The sequence below is a fragment of the Scyliorhinus torazame genome, chromosome 2 (genome assembly GCF_047496885.1).
Source record: "Scyliorhinus torazame isolate Kashiwa2021f chromosome 2, sScyTor2.1, whole genome shotgun sequence".
Lineage (NCBI taxonomy): Eukaryota > Metazoa > Chordata > Chondrichthyes > Carcharhiniformes > Scyliorhinidae > Scyliorhinus > Scyliorhinus torazame.
Genome location: NC_092708.1, coordinates 227,273,856 through 227,289,011, shown reverse-complemented (window position 1 = coordinate 227,289,011; position 15,156 = coordinate 227,273,856). Strand labels below are relative to the sequence as shown.

The window sequence follows — 15,156 nt, the reverse complement described above, 5'->3', positions numbered from 1 at the left end:
GGAAGAACAATGGACTCATTGAGTTAAATTCCCACTCACTTTCCTGAAGTTTACTCAAACGAAAGGAAAAGAAACTTATCGAAGTCAACAGCTTTAAAAAATAATTTCAGTGCTGAACCAATTTCTTTTTCTGGTGAGTATACCCACCATGTTTCACTGTCAATTTTGATACTTGGGGAATTTGAGCCTGAGACTTCATGCACCGCCCTGTTAATCTTGATGGCAGGGCTAGGGCAATATTGTTTTAATGTGGTATATTCAGTCATAAATATTTGCCTACAGTAAATATTTTTACTTTTCAGGTTTGCAATTAGGAAAATTATGCTGCTTGAATTCAGGTAATTGTTTTTCTGGTTTGGGATATTTTTTAAAGAAACACCATTATTAGAGTGATTTATGAAACAATATTTTAATGAATGTTAAGCCTTCAATTTACTTTTATATTCTCTTGTAACATTGACAGCCAGTATCTGGAGAATTATCTCTGGCCAAACTATTCTTCAGAAGTATCCAGCAATGCCTACCTGATGTCCATTTGCTGTATGGTGAATGAAAAATTTCGAGAGAATGTTCCTGCCTGGGAGGTAAGAGGCTATTGTTTAACTGTTTGTAGAGCTTGCTATTGCTCCTTGTTCGGTGTTGAAGCCTGAGGACATCCCATAGGAATGCTGTGCCGCAAAGTGATGAGGTGTAAGTCTGAGGTGGTGATTTTCTGGCCCTGCCATGGCGGGACTGGCCATGGGAGATTCGGCGGCTCAGCCAAACGCCCATTGACTTTCAACAGGATTGGATGCGGTTAAGGCTGGAAAATGCCACACTGACCCTGTGATTTCCATGAGCTCCTGCTTTTGTGAACATTTGCAAAATGGCACTCCATGCCCAAAGTATAGAACATAAGAAATAGAGCATGAGTCGACCTTTCAGCCTCTCGAGCCTGCGCCACCATTCAATAAAATCATTGCTGATCTGATGTGCCCTCAACGTCACTTCCCTGTCTTACCCCATAACCCATGACACCCTTGTCAAGCAAAAATCTGTCGGACCTGGAATATATTGAATAGTCCAGGCATCGCTGCTCACTGAGGGAGAGAATTCCAAATACTAATGACCATCTGAGAGAACAAACTCCATCTTATCCCAATCTTAAATGAGAAAATCCTTATTTTTGAACGGTGTCCCCCAATTCAAGATTCTGCCATGAGGAGAAGAATCCTCTCAACATCTACCTCTTAAGACCTATCAGATCTGATATGCCTCGATAAGTTCACCCCTCATTCTTCTAAATTCCAGTGAGGAAAGTCTCAACCTGTTTAACCTTTCTTCATAAGACAACCTTGATGTAGTCATTGCGAGCTGAAACATTGGTCCTAGTTCTCCCAACCTACCCATTGGGGGCAGGCATGGAAGATCTGGCGACAGGTAAAGCTGCTGGTGTAAAATCATGTTGCAATTCTCTTAATCGTGGGTTGTCTTCCTGCTGGCAGGGGTGAAAATTCCATTTGCATTCATTTGCATCTCATGAATGCATATTAAAACAGTTGCTCTCTGGCGCCATGTCAGGCATTTCACTGCAGCACGCCAGTGTGACATTATGTCGGCGTCAGACCCGATTGGTAAAGAGTGGCGTGCACAAGACGGTCCGCAGATTGCTAGAGACTTCAGAGTGGATGCACCAACTTTCTGCCATAGTGCTGCGCTGTTCTTGATGCGCTGTTCACCACTCTGCCAGAAAGATTGATTCCTGCCTCCATCTCCATGCTGAGCTGGTCTTCATGAACAGCACTGTGCTGCTGGACCCACGGACTCTCCTGTGTCACTGAGTCAGATCAGTGCTAGTGTTGGGGAGTACAGGGGCCTCCTTCTCCCCTGGTGCCATACACCGTGTCTTTTTGGACATGACTGTGTCGGCACCACAGCAAAGGAGGTGAGGCGTGGAGGGGTGGGGCCTAATGAAGGTAAGGGTGGCAATTTGGAAGTAAGTCTGCACAGGAGTAGGGGGAGGGACGTGAACGGAAGGCTCACGATGGCAAAGGGGCAAAGAAGTGGTTGAAGAAGATGAACAATGGAAGGTAGAAGGAAGAGTGAGGGGAGGGAAGCTCGACCCTGGCAAGGCTGCATGAAAAGTTCACAAACTAGGAGGTCGAAGGGATACCACATTGTTTACTGGAAAGAAATGCACAAACACTCCAGATGCGGTGGGTAGAGGTTCAAGTTGGGTATGGGCACCTTGCAGGTGATGGGCTTGGGAGGAGGGTGGTTGAATTGAGGAAGAGACTTCTTGAGGACTTTTTCCTCTGTGTTGCTGACATCCTGCATGGTCTTGTGAAGGCAAGTGGGTTGAAGAGAGTGATATGAGTGTGCTGGACTGGTATTTAAATATGGTGCCGGGACCTTCAAACCTATCAGCTGACAGCGGGTGGACAGATTGTGTATAATGAATAGGTTCCGCTCTTCTGGTCGGCGGGGCAGACGCTACCGGAGCCGCCAATATCGCACTTCAGTCGCAAAATGGGAGAAAAAATCCGTAACTGCAAATACAGCTCCTGAAATTTCAGTCCTCCAAAATGAAAATAACACAAAATTTGAAAATTATTTTGGTAACCATCACAAGCAGAGCCTTTGAAAGCTGCACATGATCAAAACCATGAAATCTGATAACAATAGTTGTACTGGGCAGCTTTCTTTAATTTGCAAGCATGATTGAAAATGTTTTACGCTCAAGTTCATATTCTTCTGTGCAATAGATATTGCTTTATGTGGTCTATTCCATTTTCACTTCGATTTAAGGAAATGCCTTGTGCCCTTTTTACGTTAGACATTTACACAGAAGCCCGAACACTTTCCCTATTTCTTCAAGTGTATTTTGACTGCATCGCTTGCTGAGGAGAATAAGGATCTTACTTTACGAGAACAGACTGTCCTCTTGGTCTTTCTTGATCACTGCTTCAACAGCCTGGTAAGTATCATGTCAGTCAAACTCCTTCCTCCTCTGCTTTATAACAACATATTTTGAGTGAGCAGGTGATACCTTGTAATGTAATATACAGGGCAGACTTTATGGATAGGAAATGTGTACAGGAACAGGCCGTTTTAATTCCTCATTCCTGTTGTTATTCAAGTCTCAGGCACTCTCTTCAATTCACCACACCTCCATCCCTCACTTACTTATCTTTTTCAATCAGGACTTATCACTAATATTGAGAAAAATATTGAAATATGAGGAGGTCATTTAACCCCTCAAGAATATTTTACCACTCAGTCCATTCATGGCTGATCTACAACCTAACTCCATAAACATGCTTTTGCCTCATATACTGTAATACCATTGACATCAAAAACTAGCTATTAAAGATGTTATATCAGGGCACGTAGAAACATTTAAGGTAGTCAGGCTGCATCAATATGGTTTTGTGAAAAGGAAATCATGTTTAATCAATTTATTAGAGTTCTTTGAAGGAGTCATGTGTTGTGGATAAAGAGGACCCAGTGGATGTACTGTACTTAGATTTTTGGAAGACATTTGATAAGGTGCCATGTCATAGGTTATTGTGGAAAATAAAAGCTTATGGTGTAGTGGGTAACATACTGGCATGGATAGAAGAGTGTGTGGCTAACCGGAAACAGTTGGCATAAATGGGTCTTTTTTGGTTGGCAAGAGTGGTGTGCCATAGCGATCAGTGCTGGGCCTTCAACATTTAACAATTTACTTAAATGATTTGGATGAAAGGACCAACAGTATGGTTGCTGAGTTTGCTGATGACACAAAGGTAGGAAAATAAGTTGTGAAAAGGACATGAGGTTACAAAGGGATATAAATATGTTGTGAGTGGGCAAAGATTTGGTAAATGGAGTATAATGTGGGCAAATGTGAAATTGTCCATTTTGGCCGGAAGAATAAAGAAGAAGCTTATTAAATGGTGAGAGATTGCAAAACTCTGTGATACAGAGGGACCTGTGTGTCCCAGTGCATGAATTGCGAAGTATTGGTATGCAGGTGCGGTAAGTAGTTAGGAAAGCTAATAGAATATTAATATTTATTGTGAGAAGAATTGAATACAAAAGTAGGGAGGTTATGCTTCATTTTGATCGGGCATTGATGAGGCCACGTCTGGAGCACTGTGTACAGTATTGGTCTCCTTTATTTAAGGGAGGCTGTAAATACATGGGAAGCAGTTCTCCGATGGATTATTAGACTAATACCTGGAATGGAAGGTTGTCTTAAGAGAAAAGGTATGACAGGTTAGTCTTGTATCCGTTGTAGTTTAGAAAAGTAAGAGGTGACTTGATTGAAACATATAGGATCCTGAAAGGTCTTGACAGGGTGGATGTGGAGAGGATGTTTTCCTTTTGTGGGAGAATCTAGAACTAGAGTCACAGTTTTAAAATAAGGGGTTGCCCATTTCCATAGGATCTCTGCAGTACAGAAGGAGGCCATTCGGCTCATTAAGTCTGCACCAACCCTCTGAAAGAACACCCTACCCAGGCGCACTCCCCTGCCCTATCCTGTATCCTCACCCAACCCGCATATTTTTGGACACTAGGGCAATTTTAGAAAGCCCAATCCGCCTAATCTGCACATCTTTGGACTGGGAGGAAACCCATGCAGACACTGGGGAAAGTGCAAATTTCACACAGTTACCCAAGGTTGGAGTTGAACCCGGGTCCCTGGCGCTGTGAGGCAGCAGTACTGACCACTGTGACACCATGTTGCCCTTTTAGACGGAGGTGTCATTGAGTTTTACAACATGGAAATAGCCCTTCGGCCCATCATGTTTGTCCTGACCATTGAGCATCGTATCTACCTTAATCCCATTTTCCAGCACTTGCCCGTATCCCTGTATGCTATGACATTTTAAGTGCTCATCTAGATAGTTCTTAAATGTCTTAAATGTTGTGGGCGTTCCCACCTCTACCATCCTTTCAGATAGTGAGTTCCAGATTCCAACCACCCTCTGGGTGAAAAAGGTTTTTCCTCACATTCCCTTTAAACGTCCTGCCCCTTAGCTTAATTTATGCCCCTGGTTATTGGCCCTCCAATAAGGGGAAAAGTTCCTTCCTATCCTTCATAATTTTATATACCTCAATTAGGTCCCCCCCTCAGCCTTCTCTGCTCCAAGGAAAACTACCCCTGCCCATCCAGCTGCTCCTCGTAGCTGAAACATTCTAGCCCAGGCAACATCCCGGTGAATCTCCTCTGCACCTCTCCAGTGCAATCACTTCCTTCCTATAGATGGTGACCAGAACTGCACACACTACTCCAGTTGGGGCCTAACCAGCATTTTATATTGCTCCAACATAACCTCCCTGCTCTTATATTCAATGCCTCGGCAATAAAGGCAAGTATTCCATATGCCTTCTCTATCTGTCCTGCTGCCTTCAGGGATCTATGGCCATGCACTCTAAGGTCCCTCTGGTTCCTCTGTACTTCCTAGTGTCCTACCATTCATTGTATATTCTTTTGCCTTGTTAGTCCTCCCAAAATGCGTCACCTCTCACAGTGGGGTTGAGGTTACAATCAGGTTAGCCATGCTTGTACTGAATGGCAAAACAGGCTTGACGGGCCAAGTGGCATACTCCTAATTCGTATGTTGGCATGTATCAATCTCAATTGAAGATTGAAGTTTATAATCGCAGATTTGAAGTTTACAATTGACTTAGCATCAGTTGTTGTTTGCAGAAAGAGTTCCAAACTTCTACACTCTTTGTGTGAATAAGTGTTTACTATTTTCAGTTCTGAAAGGGCTGGCTCTAATGTTTAGATCATGCCCACCAGTCCTTGACTCCTAAACTAGTGGAAATAATTCTCTCTTAACTGTTTCCCTTAAAATCCTGAAAATGTCTATCAAATCACTCCAGATTCTTCCAAATTCCAGGGTATACACCCCTTGTTTGTGCATTCTCTCCTCGTAATTTAAACCCTTGGATTTCGGCTACAAATCTCACAACCTTACCCTGTATTCCTTCCAAGGCAAAATATCTTTGCTGAGGTCTAGTCAAAGTACCCATGGTGTAGTGTAATCAGGACTTAGTTTAATCTGTGCCCCTCGGAATCTAGCTCTCTAGATATAAAGGCAAGCATTTCATTAGCCAACTTGGTTATTTTCTGTACTTATTACATAGCACCTTGATCTACCCAGTTGTGTACAGAAGGAGCAACTTTCCAGCTTTTGGAGGTTCTGAAAGTTCTGAGGAAGTTTTGAAAACTGTGCCGCTTCATACACCATGGTCGCAATGTTGCGACCCTGTTCACCACGGGTGCAAATCTAGATGGCCGCTAAATCTAATGAGAGGGCCAAAATGGAATTTGCAGTTGGTGAGATCTCGGTTTGAGATCTTCCCTGCCTCCTACCAGTAACGTAATGGGGCATGAACCTGATAACTGATATCCATGATTTTTGGTAAATTTTAATATCATTAAAGGGCGTGGGAAAATTCTGTCCTCTATTTTACCTATCTCAAACATGTATATCATAGATAAGACTGCATGATATCTAATCCCAATCTTTTGGAGGGAACCTATTCACGTAAGCAGTCACAGTTGTTCATCCTAGAGCTACTTCCCTTAAACAATACCTGATCCAATTGTTTCCAACCTCTGAAGGAATAGGCTTTATCAGCCATTATCTTTCTATAGTTTATAAACATTTATCAATACGTATTCCCCTAACACTGAAGTTAAGATTGTTAGTATTTGGAATTCTGTTCCCCAGAGAGCAGTGGAGGCTGGGTCATTAAATTTATTCTAGACAGATTTTCGTTAGACAAGGGAGTCGAGAGTTATGGGGGGCAGACAGGAAAGTGGAGCTGAGACAATAAACCAGGTCAGCCATCGTCTACTTCCCGTGGTAACAAATTTCACAGGCTGTCCACTCTCTGGGTGAAGAAATTTCTCCTCATCTCTGTCCTAAATGGTCTACAGCGTATCCTTAGACTGTGACCCCGTGTTACGTTCTGGTGTATGGCTGGACAGAATTTGTGCACTAGAGAACGTATAGTTCGTGATCAGTTGAATGTTTATTGATTAAGAATAACATGGGTCAGATAACAATATGAAAACTACTAAAAACACAAACTATCAAATCACTATTATAAACTATCTAAGAGCTATTACAAATGCGACTATCCACAATGACAACTATCTCCAGACTCCCTGAGGTAACTGTCATGTGTTTTTTTTTACTGCCACCTGCTGGTTGGAGGCCGTATCTGTTAGTATTTACGTAACTGCATATTCAAATCATCACACCCTGGATCTGGACACGCACACCATTGGGAACATCCTTCCTACATCTACATTGTCTAGTCTTGTTAGAATTTTATAGGTTTCTATGAGATCCCCCTCATTCTTCTGAACTCCAGGAAATACAATCCTTTTTTTTTCTAAGGGCAATTTAGCATGGCCAATCCACCTAGCCTGCATATTGGACTGTAGAAGAAAACCGGAGCACCCGGAGGAATCCCACACAGACATGGGGAGAAAGTGCAAACTCCACACCTCATCCGAGGCCAGAATTGAACCCAGGTCCCTGACACAGTGAGGCAGCCATGCTAACCACTGTGCCACCCCAGCAAATACAATCCGAACAGATTCAATCTCTCCTCGTACGTCAGTCCCACCGTTCCAGGAATCAGTCTGATAAACCTTCGCTGCACTCTCTCTAGAGGAAGAACATCCTTCCTCAGATAAGGAGATCAAAACTGCGCACACTATTCAGGTGTGGCCTCATCAAGGCCCTGTATAATTGCAGCAAGACATCCCAGCTCCTCTACTCGAATCCTCTCGCTATGAACATATCAACATACCATTTGCCGCCTTTACCGCCTGCTGTAGCTGTATGCTTACCTTTAGTGACTGGTGTACAAGGGTATCCAGGTCTCGTTGCCCATTCCCCTCTCCTAATTTATGGCCATTCAGATAATAGTCTGCCTTCTCGCTTTTGCTACCAAAGTGGATAACCTCGTATTTATCCAAATTATACTGCATCTGCCATTCATTTGCTCACTCACTCAACTTGTCCAAATCACACTGGAGAATCCCTGCATCCTTCTCACAGCTCAACCTCCCACTCAACTTGGTATCATCTGCAAATTTAGGGATATTACATTTTGTTCCCTCATCTAAATATTGTGAATAGCTGGGGTCCTAGCAGCGATCCCTGCTGTACCCCACTAGTTGCTGCCTGCCAATTTGAAAAAAACCATTAATTCCCATGCTGTTTCCTGATTGCCGACCAGTTTTCTATCCACCTCAATACACTACCCCTAATGTCATGTGCTTTAATTTTACACACTAATCTCTTGTGCAGAACTTTGACAAAAGCCTTCTGAAAGTCCAAACATACCACATCCACTGGCTCCCCCTCGACCATTCTACTCGTTACATCCTCTCATTTCAGTAGATTTGTCCAGCATGATTTCCCCTTCATAAATCCATGCTGACTCTGTCCGATCCTGCCACTGCTTTCTAAGTGCTCCGCTACAAAACCTTTGATAATGGATTCTAGAATTTTCTCTACTGCTAACACCTGGTCTATAATTCCCTGTTTGCTCTCTGCCTCCCTTTTTAAATAGTGAGGTTACATTAGCTATCCTCCAATTTGCAGGAACTATTCCAGAGTCTATAGAATCCTAGAAGATGACCGCCAATGCACCCACTATTTCTAGAGCCACTTCCTTAAGTACTCTGGGATGTAGATTATCTGGCGCTGGGAATTTATCAGCTTTCAATCCCATCAATTTCCCAACACCATTTCTCTACAAATATTGATCTCCTTCAGTTCATCCCTCACTAAAGCCTACGTTCCCGGACACTTTTGATATTTGATTTGTGTCCTCGTTTGTGAAGACTGAACCAAAGTATGTGTATAGTTGCTCAGTCGTTTCTTTGTCACCTATTATATATACCCCATTTCTGACTATAAGGGTCTTACATTTGTCTTCCTCAATCTTTATCACTTCACGTACCTATAGAAACTTTTACAGTCAGTTTTTATGTTCCCTGCAAGTTTACTCTCGTACTCTATTTTCCCCTTCTTAATCAATCCCTTGGTCTTTCTTTGCTAAACTGCTCCCAATCCTCAGACGTTTTGGGCTAGATTCTCCGTTTTGGAGACTAAGTCCCCAGGCTGGCGCAGAAAAACTGTGCAAAACGGCCACTGATTCCCCATTTTGCTGGGGGCTAGCAGGGAGGCAGCGTATAGAGCTCGCAGCTCCAGCTGCCAATATGGCCCTGAGCATTTCCGATTTCATGGCTGCGCATGCGCACGGCGGTGGCCTGCAGTGGCCGGTGGACTCAGCCCCCGGACCGCAAAAGTAGTGCCCGTCTTCGGCTACTTGCGGGCCCCGGACCACAAAGGAAGTGCCCCCCTTTGGCTGCTTGCGCGCCCCGGACGCCTGAATGAAGCTCCCCCTGCCCGACGATCGGCCCTCACCTGACTGGCGGCGCCGGACTAAGCCCGCAGCTGCCACATGAGGTTCCGGGATGGTGTGAGCACACTTAACCCACAGCATTGGGAACGCGGCCAGTCGGTGACGGAGCATCGCTGGGCGGGCCTCGGTGTGAATAATCGGTGCGGTGTACTCCTAGAGAATGCCGCTTTTCATGGGGCGGAGAATATAAAAAATGATATTGGTGTCAAAACGGATTCTCCGCCCCGTCGCCAAACACAATTTCGGAGAATCCAGCCAGTTGGTTTTCTTGGTCAATTTGTGTGGTTCTTCTTTGGAATGAATACAATCTCCAATTTCCCTTGCTAGCCATGGATTGGCCACCTTCCCTATTTTACCTTTGTGCCAGACAGGAATAAACAATTATTGCAGTTGCCCATGCACTCCTTGAATGTTTGCCATTGCCTATCCACTGTCATTCCTTTAAGTAATGTTTCCCAATGTGTCATAGTCAACTTGTGCCTCATACCATCGTAGTTTCCTTTTTTAAGATTCAGGACCTAGGGCAGCACGGTGGCGCATTGGCTAGCACTGCTGCCTCACAGCGCTAAGGTCCCAAGTTTGATCCCGGCCCTGGGTCACTGCCCGTGTGGAGTTTGCACATTCTCCCCATGTTTGCATGGGTTTTGTCCCCACAACCCAAAGATGTGCAGGGTAGGTGAATTGGCCACGCTAAATTGCCCCTTAATTGGAAAAAATGAATTGGGTACTCTAAATTTTGAAAAAAAAATTAAGATTCAGGACCCTAGTCTCAGAATCAACTACTTCACTATCCTTCTAGATTCTATCATATTATGGTCGCTCATCCCCAAGGGTGATTGTCAATGATTTCATTCTCATTATACAGTACCCAGTCTAGGATGGCCTGTACTCTAGTTGGTTCCTCAATGTATTGGTCCAGAAAACCATTCCATATACACTGCAGCAATTCCTCCTCTATGGCATTGTTGCTAATTTGATTTTTCCAATTTATATGCAGATTAAAATCAGCCATAATTACAGATGTTCCTTTGACGTATACATCTCTAATTTCCTGTTTAATGCCATTCCCAACATCTCTTCAGTTTGGGGCCTATATACGATGCCCACTAATGTTTTTTGCCCCTGGGTGTTTCTCAGCTCTACCCATACAGATCCACATTGTCAGAGCTAATATCCTTCCCACTATTGCATTAATTTCCTCTTTAACCAGCACTGCTACTCCACCGCCTTTTCCTTTTTGTCTATCCTTCCGAAATACTGAGTAACCATGGACATCAGCTCCCATCCCTGGTTACCCTGCAGCCATATCGGCGTAATCCCGATCACATCATACCCGTTTATGGCTGTTTGCGCGATTAGTTCATCCGCTTTATTGCGAATGCTCCGTGTGTTAAGGCACAAATCCTTTAAGCATCGTCTTTTTAATATTACTTGTCTCGCTCCCAATATTTTTCACTGTGGCCCTATTTGAATCTAACCTTTGCTTTCTCTGCCTATAACTTTTCATATTCCCCTTTCTGTATCTTGTTTTTGTCCTTGTTTCCACCTCCTCTGACTCCTTGTGTAGGTTCCCATCCCCCTGCCATTTTAGTTTAAACCCTCCCCAAACACTCTAGCAAATACTCTCCTAGGACATCAATCGCAGTCCAGCCCAGATGTAACCTGTCCAGTTTATACTGGTTTCACCTCCCCAGAACCAGTCCTAATGCCCCAGGAATCTGAAACCCTTCCCCTCTCACAGTCTCTTCAGCCAATTATTCATCAATAATTTCTGCTATTTCTATGACTAGCACGTGGCACTGGTAATAATCCTGAGATCATTATCTTTGAGGTCCGACTTCTCAACTTTCTTGTAACTCCCTATAGTCTGCTTTTAGGACCGCATTCTTTTTTTTAACCCGTGTCATGGGACCGATGTGTACCATGACTACTGGCTGTTCATCCTCCCCCTCTAGAACACCCTGCAATCACTCCGAGACATCCTTGACCCGAGCACCAGGGAGGTAATATACCATCCTAGAGTCTCATTCGCGGCCACAGAAACGCCTGTGACAATTGAACGATTGAATCCCCCAAACTATTACTTTCCCACCCCTTCTTCTCCTCCACTATGCAGCAAAGCCAACTGTGTCCCAACGGATTTGGCTGTTGCAGCTTTCCCCTGAGAGGCATTCCCATCAACAATATCCAAAGTGGTATATCTGTTTTGCAGGGGAATAGCCACGGGAGATTCCTGCATTGCCTGCCCAATTCTTATGGACAGAACTGATCTCTTCACATATCTTCTCTACTGAGTAGTACTGTACCCCATATGCTTACCTGTTGCCTGTGCGTTTGTATTTACCTTGTGTATTTATGTATGTCCTATGTTATTTTTCATCTATGGAATGATCTGTCTCGATTGTACGCAGAACAATACTTTTCACTGTACCTCGGTACACGTGACAATAAAACAAATCCAACTTCCATTCTCTTGCTGTGCCTGGTGGTCACCCATTCCTTTCCTGCCTGCGGAATCTGAGCTTGCAGTGTGACCACCTCTCTATACGTGCTATCCACAACACTCTGACTCGTGGTTGCTCCACAGTGTCTCCAGCCATCGCTCCAGCTCTGAAACCGGGCTTCCAGGAGCTGTAGCTAGAGACACTTCTTGCACACATGCTGGTCCCGTGCACGGGAAATGTTCCCGACCTCCCCCACGGAGTGACCTCCCACACGGAGCAAGAGGAGCCAACCAAAACTTTGAGTTCTTGTGTCATGACTTACCCCTTTAAATCAAACCTTTGGAAGATGCTTGATATTAGATTAAATCCAATTCTCCATGGTCCTTCTTTCCTTGTTCTTTTCACTACCAATTATAGTCCTTACAGTTTATAAACCACAAAACATATTTTCAACTATAATTTTGATTTTATGTCTGGATTGTGTAAATCATAAATAAAAATTAGCCAGTTGACTTTTGAGAGATTGGAACATTTACTTTGAAACTGACGAGTTTGCTGTTTATCTTGCTGTTTGTGTACTATGACAATGTAAAATATAGTTCTAAATTACTTGAATTTTAACTTCACTTTTGTTTTATGTAATTCTGATCTTTATTTTATCTTTGAGGAAAGTTGTAAAATCTTCGATCATTATCAATCTGTCAGATGTAACACTGCAAAACTTGCACAATATTTTCAGAATTGAAGATTTGATCCCTTTGTTCCAGAGTTGTGAAGCTCTGAGTGTGGTTAATACTACACTGTGCCACAAGAGGGCTCAGCTGAGCATTTTATAACTAAACATATTTTCTATGACGCCCTAATATTTGGGAGATAGGAACTGAGCACACTGCTAACTTTGGCTTTTGCTGAATTATGTAAAAAGCTTTGGAAGGAATATTTGTGAAGGCTTTCATTATTTAATATCAATTAAACTTGTCTTTTTTTTGGAGAAAGTCGTATTTTATAATAATGAGTTTTAAAGATGATATTGCAATAATAAATAGAAGTGGCCTTGTTTACCATTCATATTTCCTAATATAATATTTTTGGAATTGAGGCATGTACTGGTGCAGGAAAATTAGTATTTATTTGCCAATATATTTGTAGTTAAAACATAATCAGCATAGACGACTGTTTGTGGACATGATTTCAACCTGTGAAATACTTTGTTTCAGGAAGTGGATCTTATTCGAGAACAGGTGCAGAGGCTTATCTCTCTTCCGATGTGGATATGTCTACTTTTGGCAAGTTCAGTGATCATTCAAAGTCTGCATAAAATAATTAAAACAGATTAATGACATACACTGTTGCTGAGTGGTTTCTTTGAACTTAATTTGTTGCCTTTCATCAGATACTCTCCCACTGCCTGAAATACTTGGCATAGTTATGGGCAATGCTCATTAAAATATGGGACAAGGACATGATTATTGATTTGGGTCTCACTGAGTGTTAAACTGTTAACATCAAACCTGTATTTGTATTAGTCACGACTGGAGCATGAGCTGAAAAAAACACCAAAGCTGAGGAAATTCTGGAATCTAATCAAAAGAAAAGAAGAGAAAATGGATGAGAAATCTGTGGAGCAGTAAGTCTATGTTTGTATCCACCTGTGAGTTCTGGACTGTCCGTTCCATCAGACTGGAATCCGTATAGTTGCTGTGGTGTTCTGTTTATTCATGCTGTCTTGTAAAACATAGCTACTGTCTCCTCAGATATAGCATATTCTGCACTGGAGTTGTTTATTTTACAGGGCGTAATTTCAGAAAATACTACTTTGTGTTGCACTGAAAATAATGTACCAACGTTATCTTTGTTTCTTAACCTAAAGGGCAAATCAAGAAAAGCGATTCCTTTCTTGTCTGATCAGCAAATTCCATGGCGTATTAAAAAGTATTCCTCTTTCAGGTGACGGCTCAACTATCTTTTGTTGTTCCCTCTCGTGGCTTTTCCCCAATAAAATATTAACAGTGGGGCCAAAATACTGATTTCTTTGTTGCAAAAGTTGTTGTAATTTTAGTGTAGTGGATTGAAATTTGGGTTGCGCGATAAATTTTGGTGGGATTGGTTGCTGGCAGATGAAGTGCCTTCTCCCAGAGTGGTTTTGAAACCGATAATAAGAACCTCAGAGTAAATCCAGCTGTCCCTGAAATTCTGCCACTTAACCACCCCACTCCTCCAAACTGCACGATAAAGCTGCATTAAGTGGCCATTTAAAGGGCCTTATTAGGGGCAACGGCAGGGTTCACATCTGAGGTCCTGCACACCTCATCATAAAACATGCTTGGATCGAGATGGGTCTATGCAATTACGTGACCTCCCCCACCCGTCTCAAAACCCACCGGAGTGGGAGTGTAAAATTCAGGCCCATATCTCAAAGTGAATTGTGCACATGGGGCTTGCTTTTTATAACTATTGTGTCTATCCTTAGTTGACCTTTATGCTATTCTTAAAGGTATCCTGGTGCAGATGTGATAGATGAGGGCCTTGGACCCATTGGTGCTTGGCTGCATGCTGCTATTGTGAACTTCTTAGGGATGTGCCCTTCTCAGTGGCATCTGAGTCGTAGGAAATTCCGGGTTGTGACTTTGCTGCAGGTTCATGAGCCACCTGGTACTGCATTCTGTCACCAAATTGAGCAAGGACTTGACTGGAGAACAGGAGGGAGGACAGTTTCATGAAGGTGAACTGTTGTACTGGATCTGGATGATCATTGATCAGAGGGAGGACAAGCCTTAAAGGTATCAGTTGAATACTGCAGATCCTGAGAGGTGTTGTCTATTTGCACAGTTTGCACATTTCACAATGGTGTCAGTACCCTCTCTGAAGGTAGCTCTGGTGACACCATTAGAATTTTGGGCACTGTATACAAAATTTAACATTGTGTAGTTTCTATTTTAGGATGATGGCTTGCTTGCTATTTTTTGCTCATTACCATTTTGGCCTTGGAAGGAGTGCAATGTAGGATAACAAAAATGATACCTGGACTACAGGGATTATGTTATGAGGAGAGATTACACAAATTCCCCTGTTTTGATAGAATTTAGAAGGTGTGGTCTGGTTGAAGTATTCAAGACATTATCAGGGAAGGACAGGGTAGATTAAGATAAAATATTTTCATTGGTTGGAGATTCTAAAACTAGGGGCCATAGTCTAAAAATTAGGGTCAGACCGTCGAGGAGAGATGTGAGGGGAAACTTCTTCACTCAAAAGATGGTAGAGGATTGGTACTCTCTCCCACAAA

General features: G+C 43.0%; 1 protein-coding gene across 1 annotated transcript in view; it reads left to right on the top strand.

Moving 5' to 3' along the window:
• LOC140407167 (RNA helicase aquarius-like) overlaps window positions 1-15,156 on the top strand; it is a 79,933-nt gene that overhangs the window by 11,563 nt on the left and 53,214 nt on the right. The window contains exons 5-10 of the mRNA XM_072494852.1: window positions 303-338; window positions 464-584; window positions 2,816-2,956; window positions 13,091-13,159; window positions 13,400-13,500; window positions 13,744-13,820. Of these exons, the coding sequence (XP_072350953.1) occupies window positions 303-338; window positions 464-584; window positions 2,816-2,956; window positions 13,091-13,159; window positions 13,400-13,500; window positions 13,744-13,820 (545 nt within the window). The remainder of the gene's footprint in view (window positions 1-302; window positions 339-463; window positions 585-2,815; window positions 2,957-13,090; window positions 13,160-13,399; window positions 13,501-13,743; window positions 13,821-15,156) is intronic.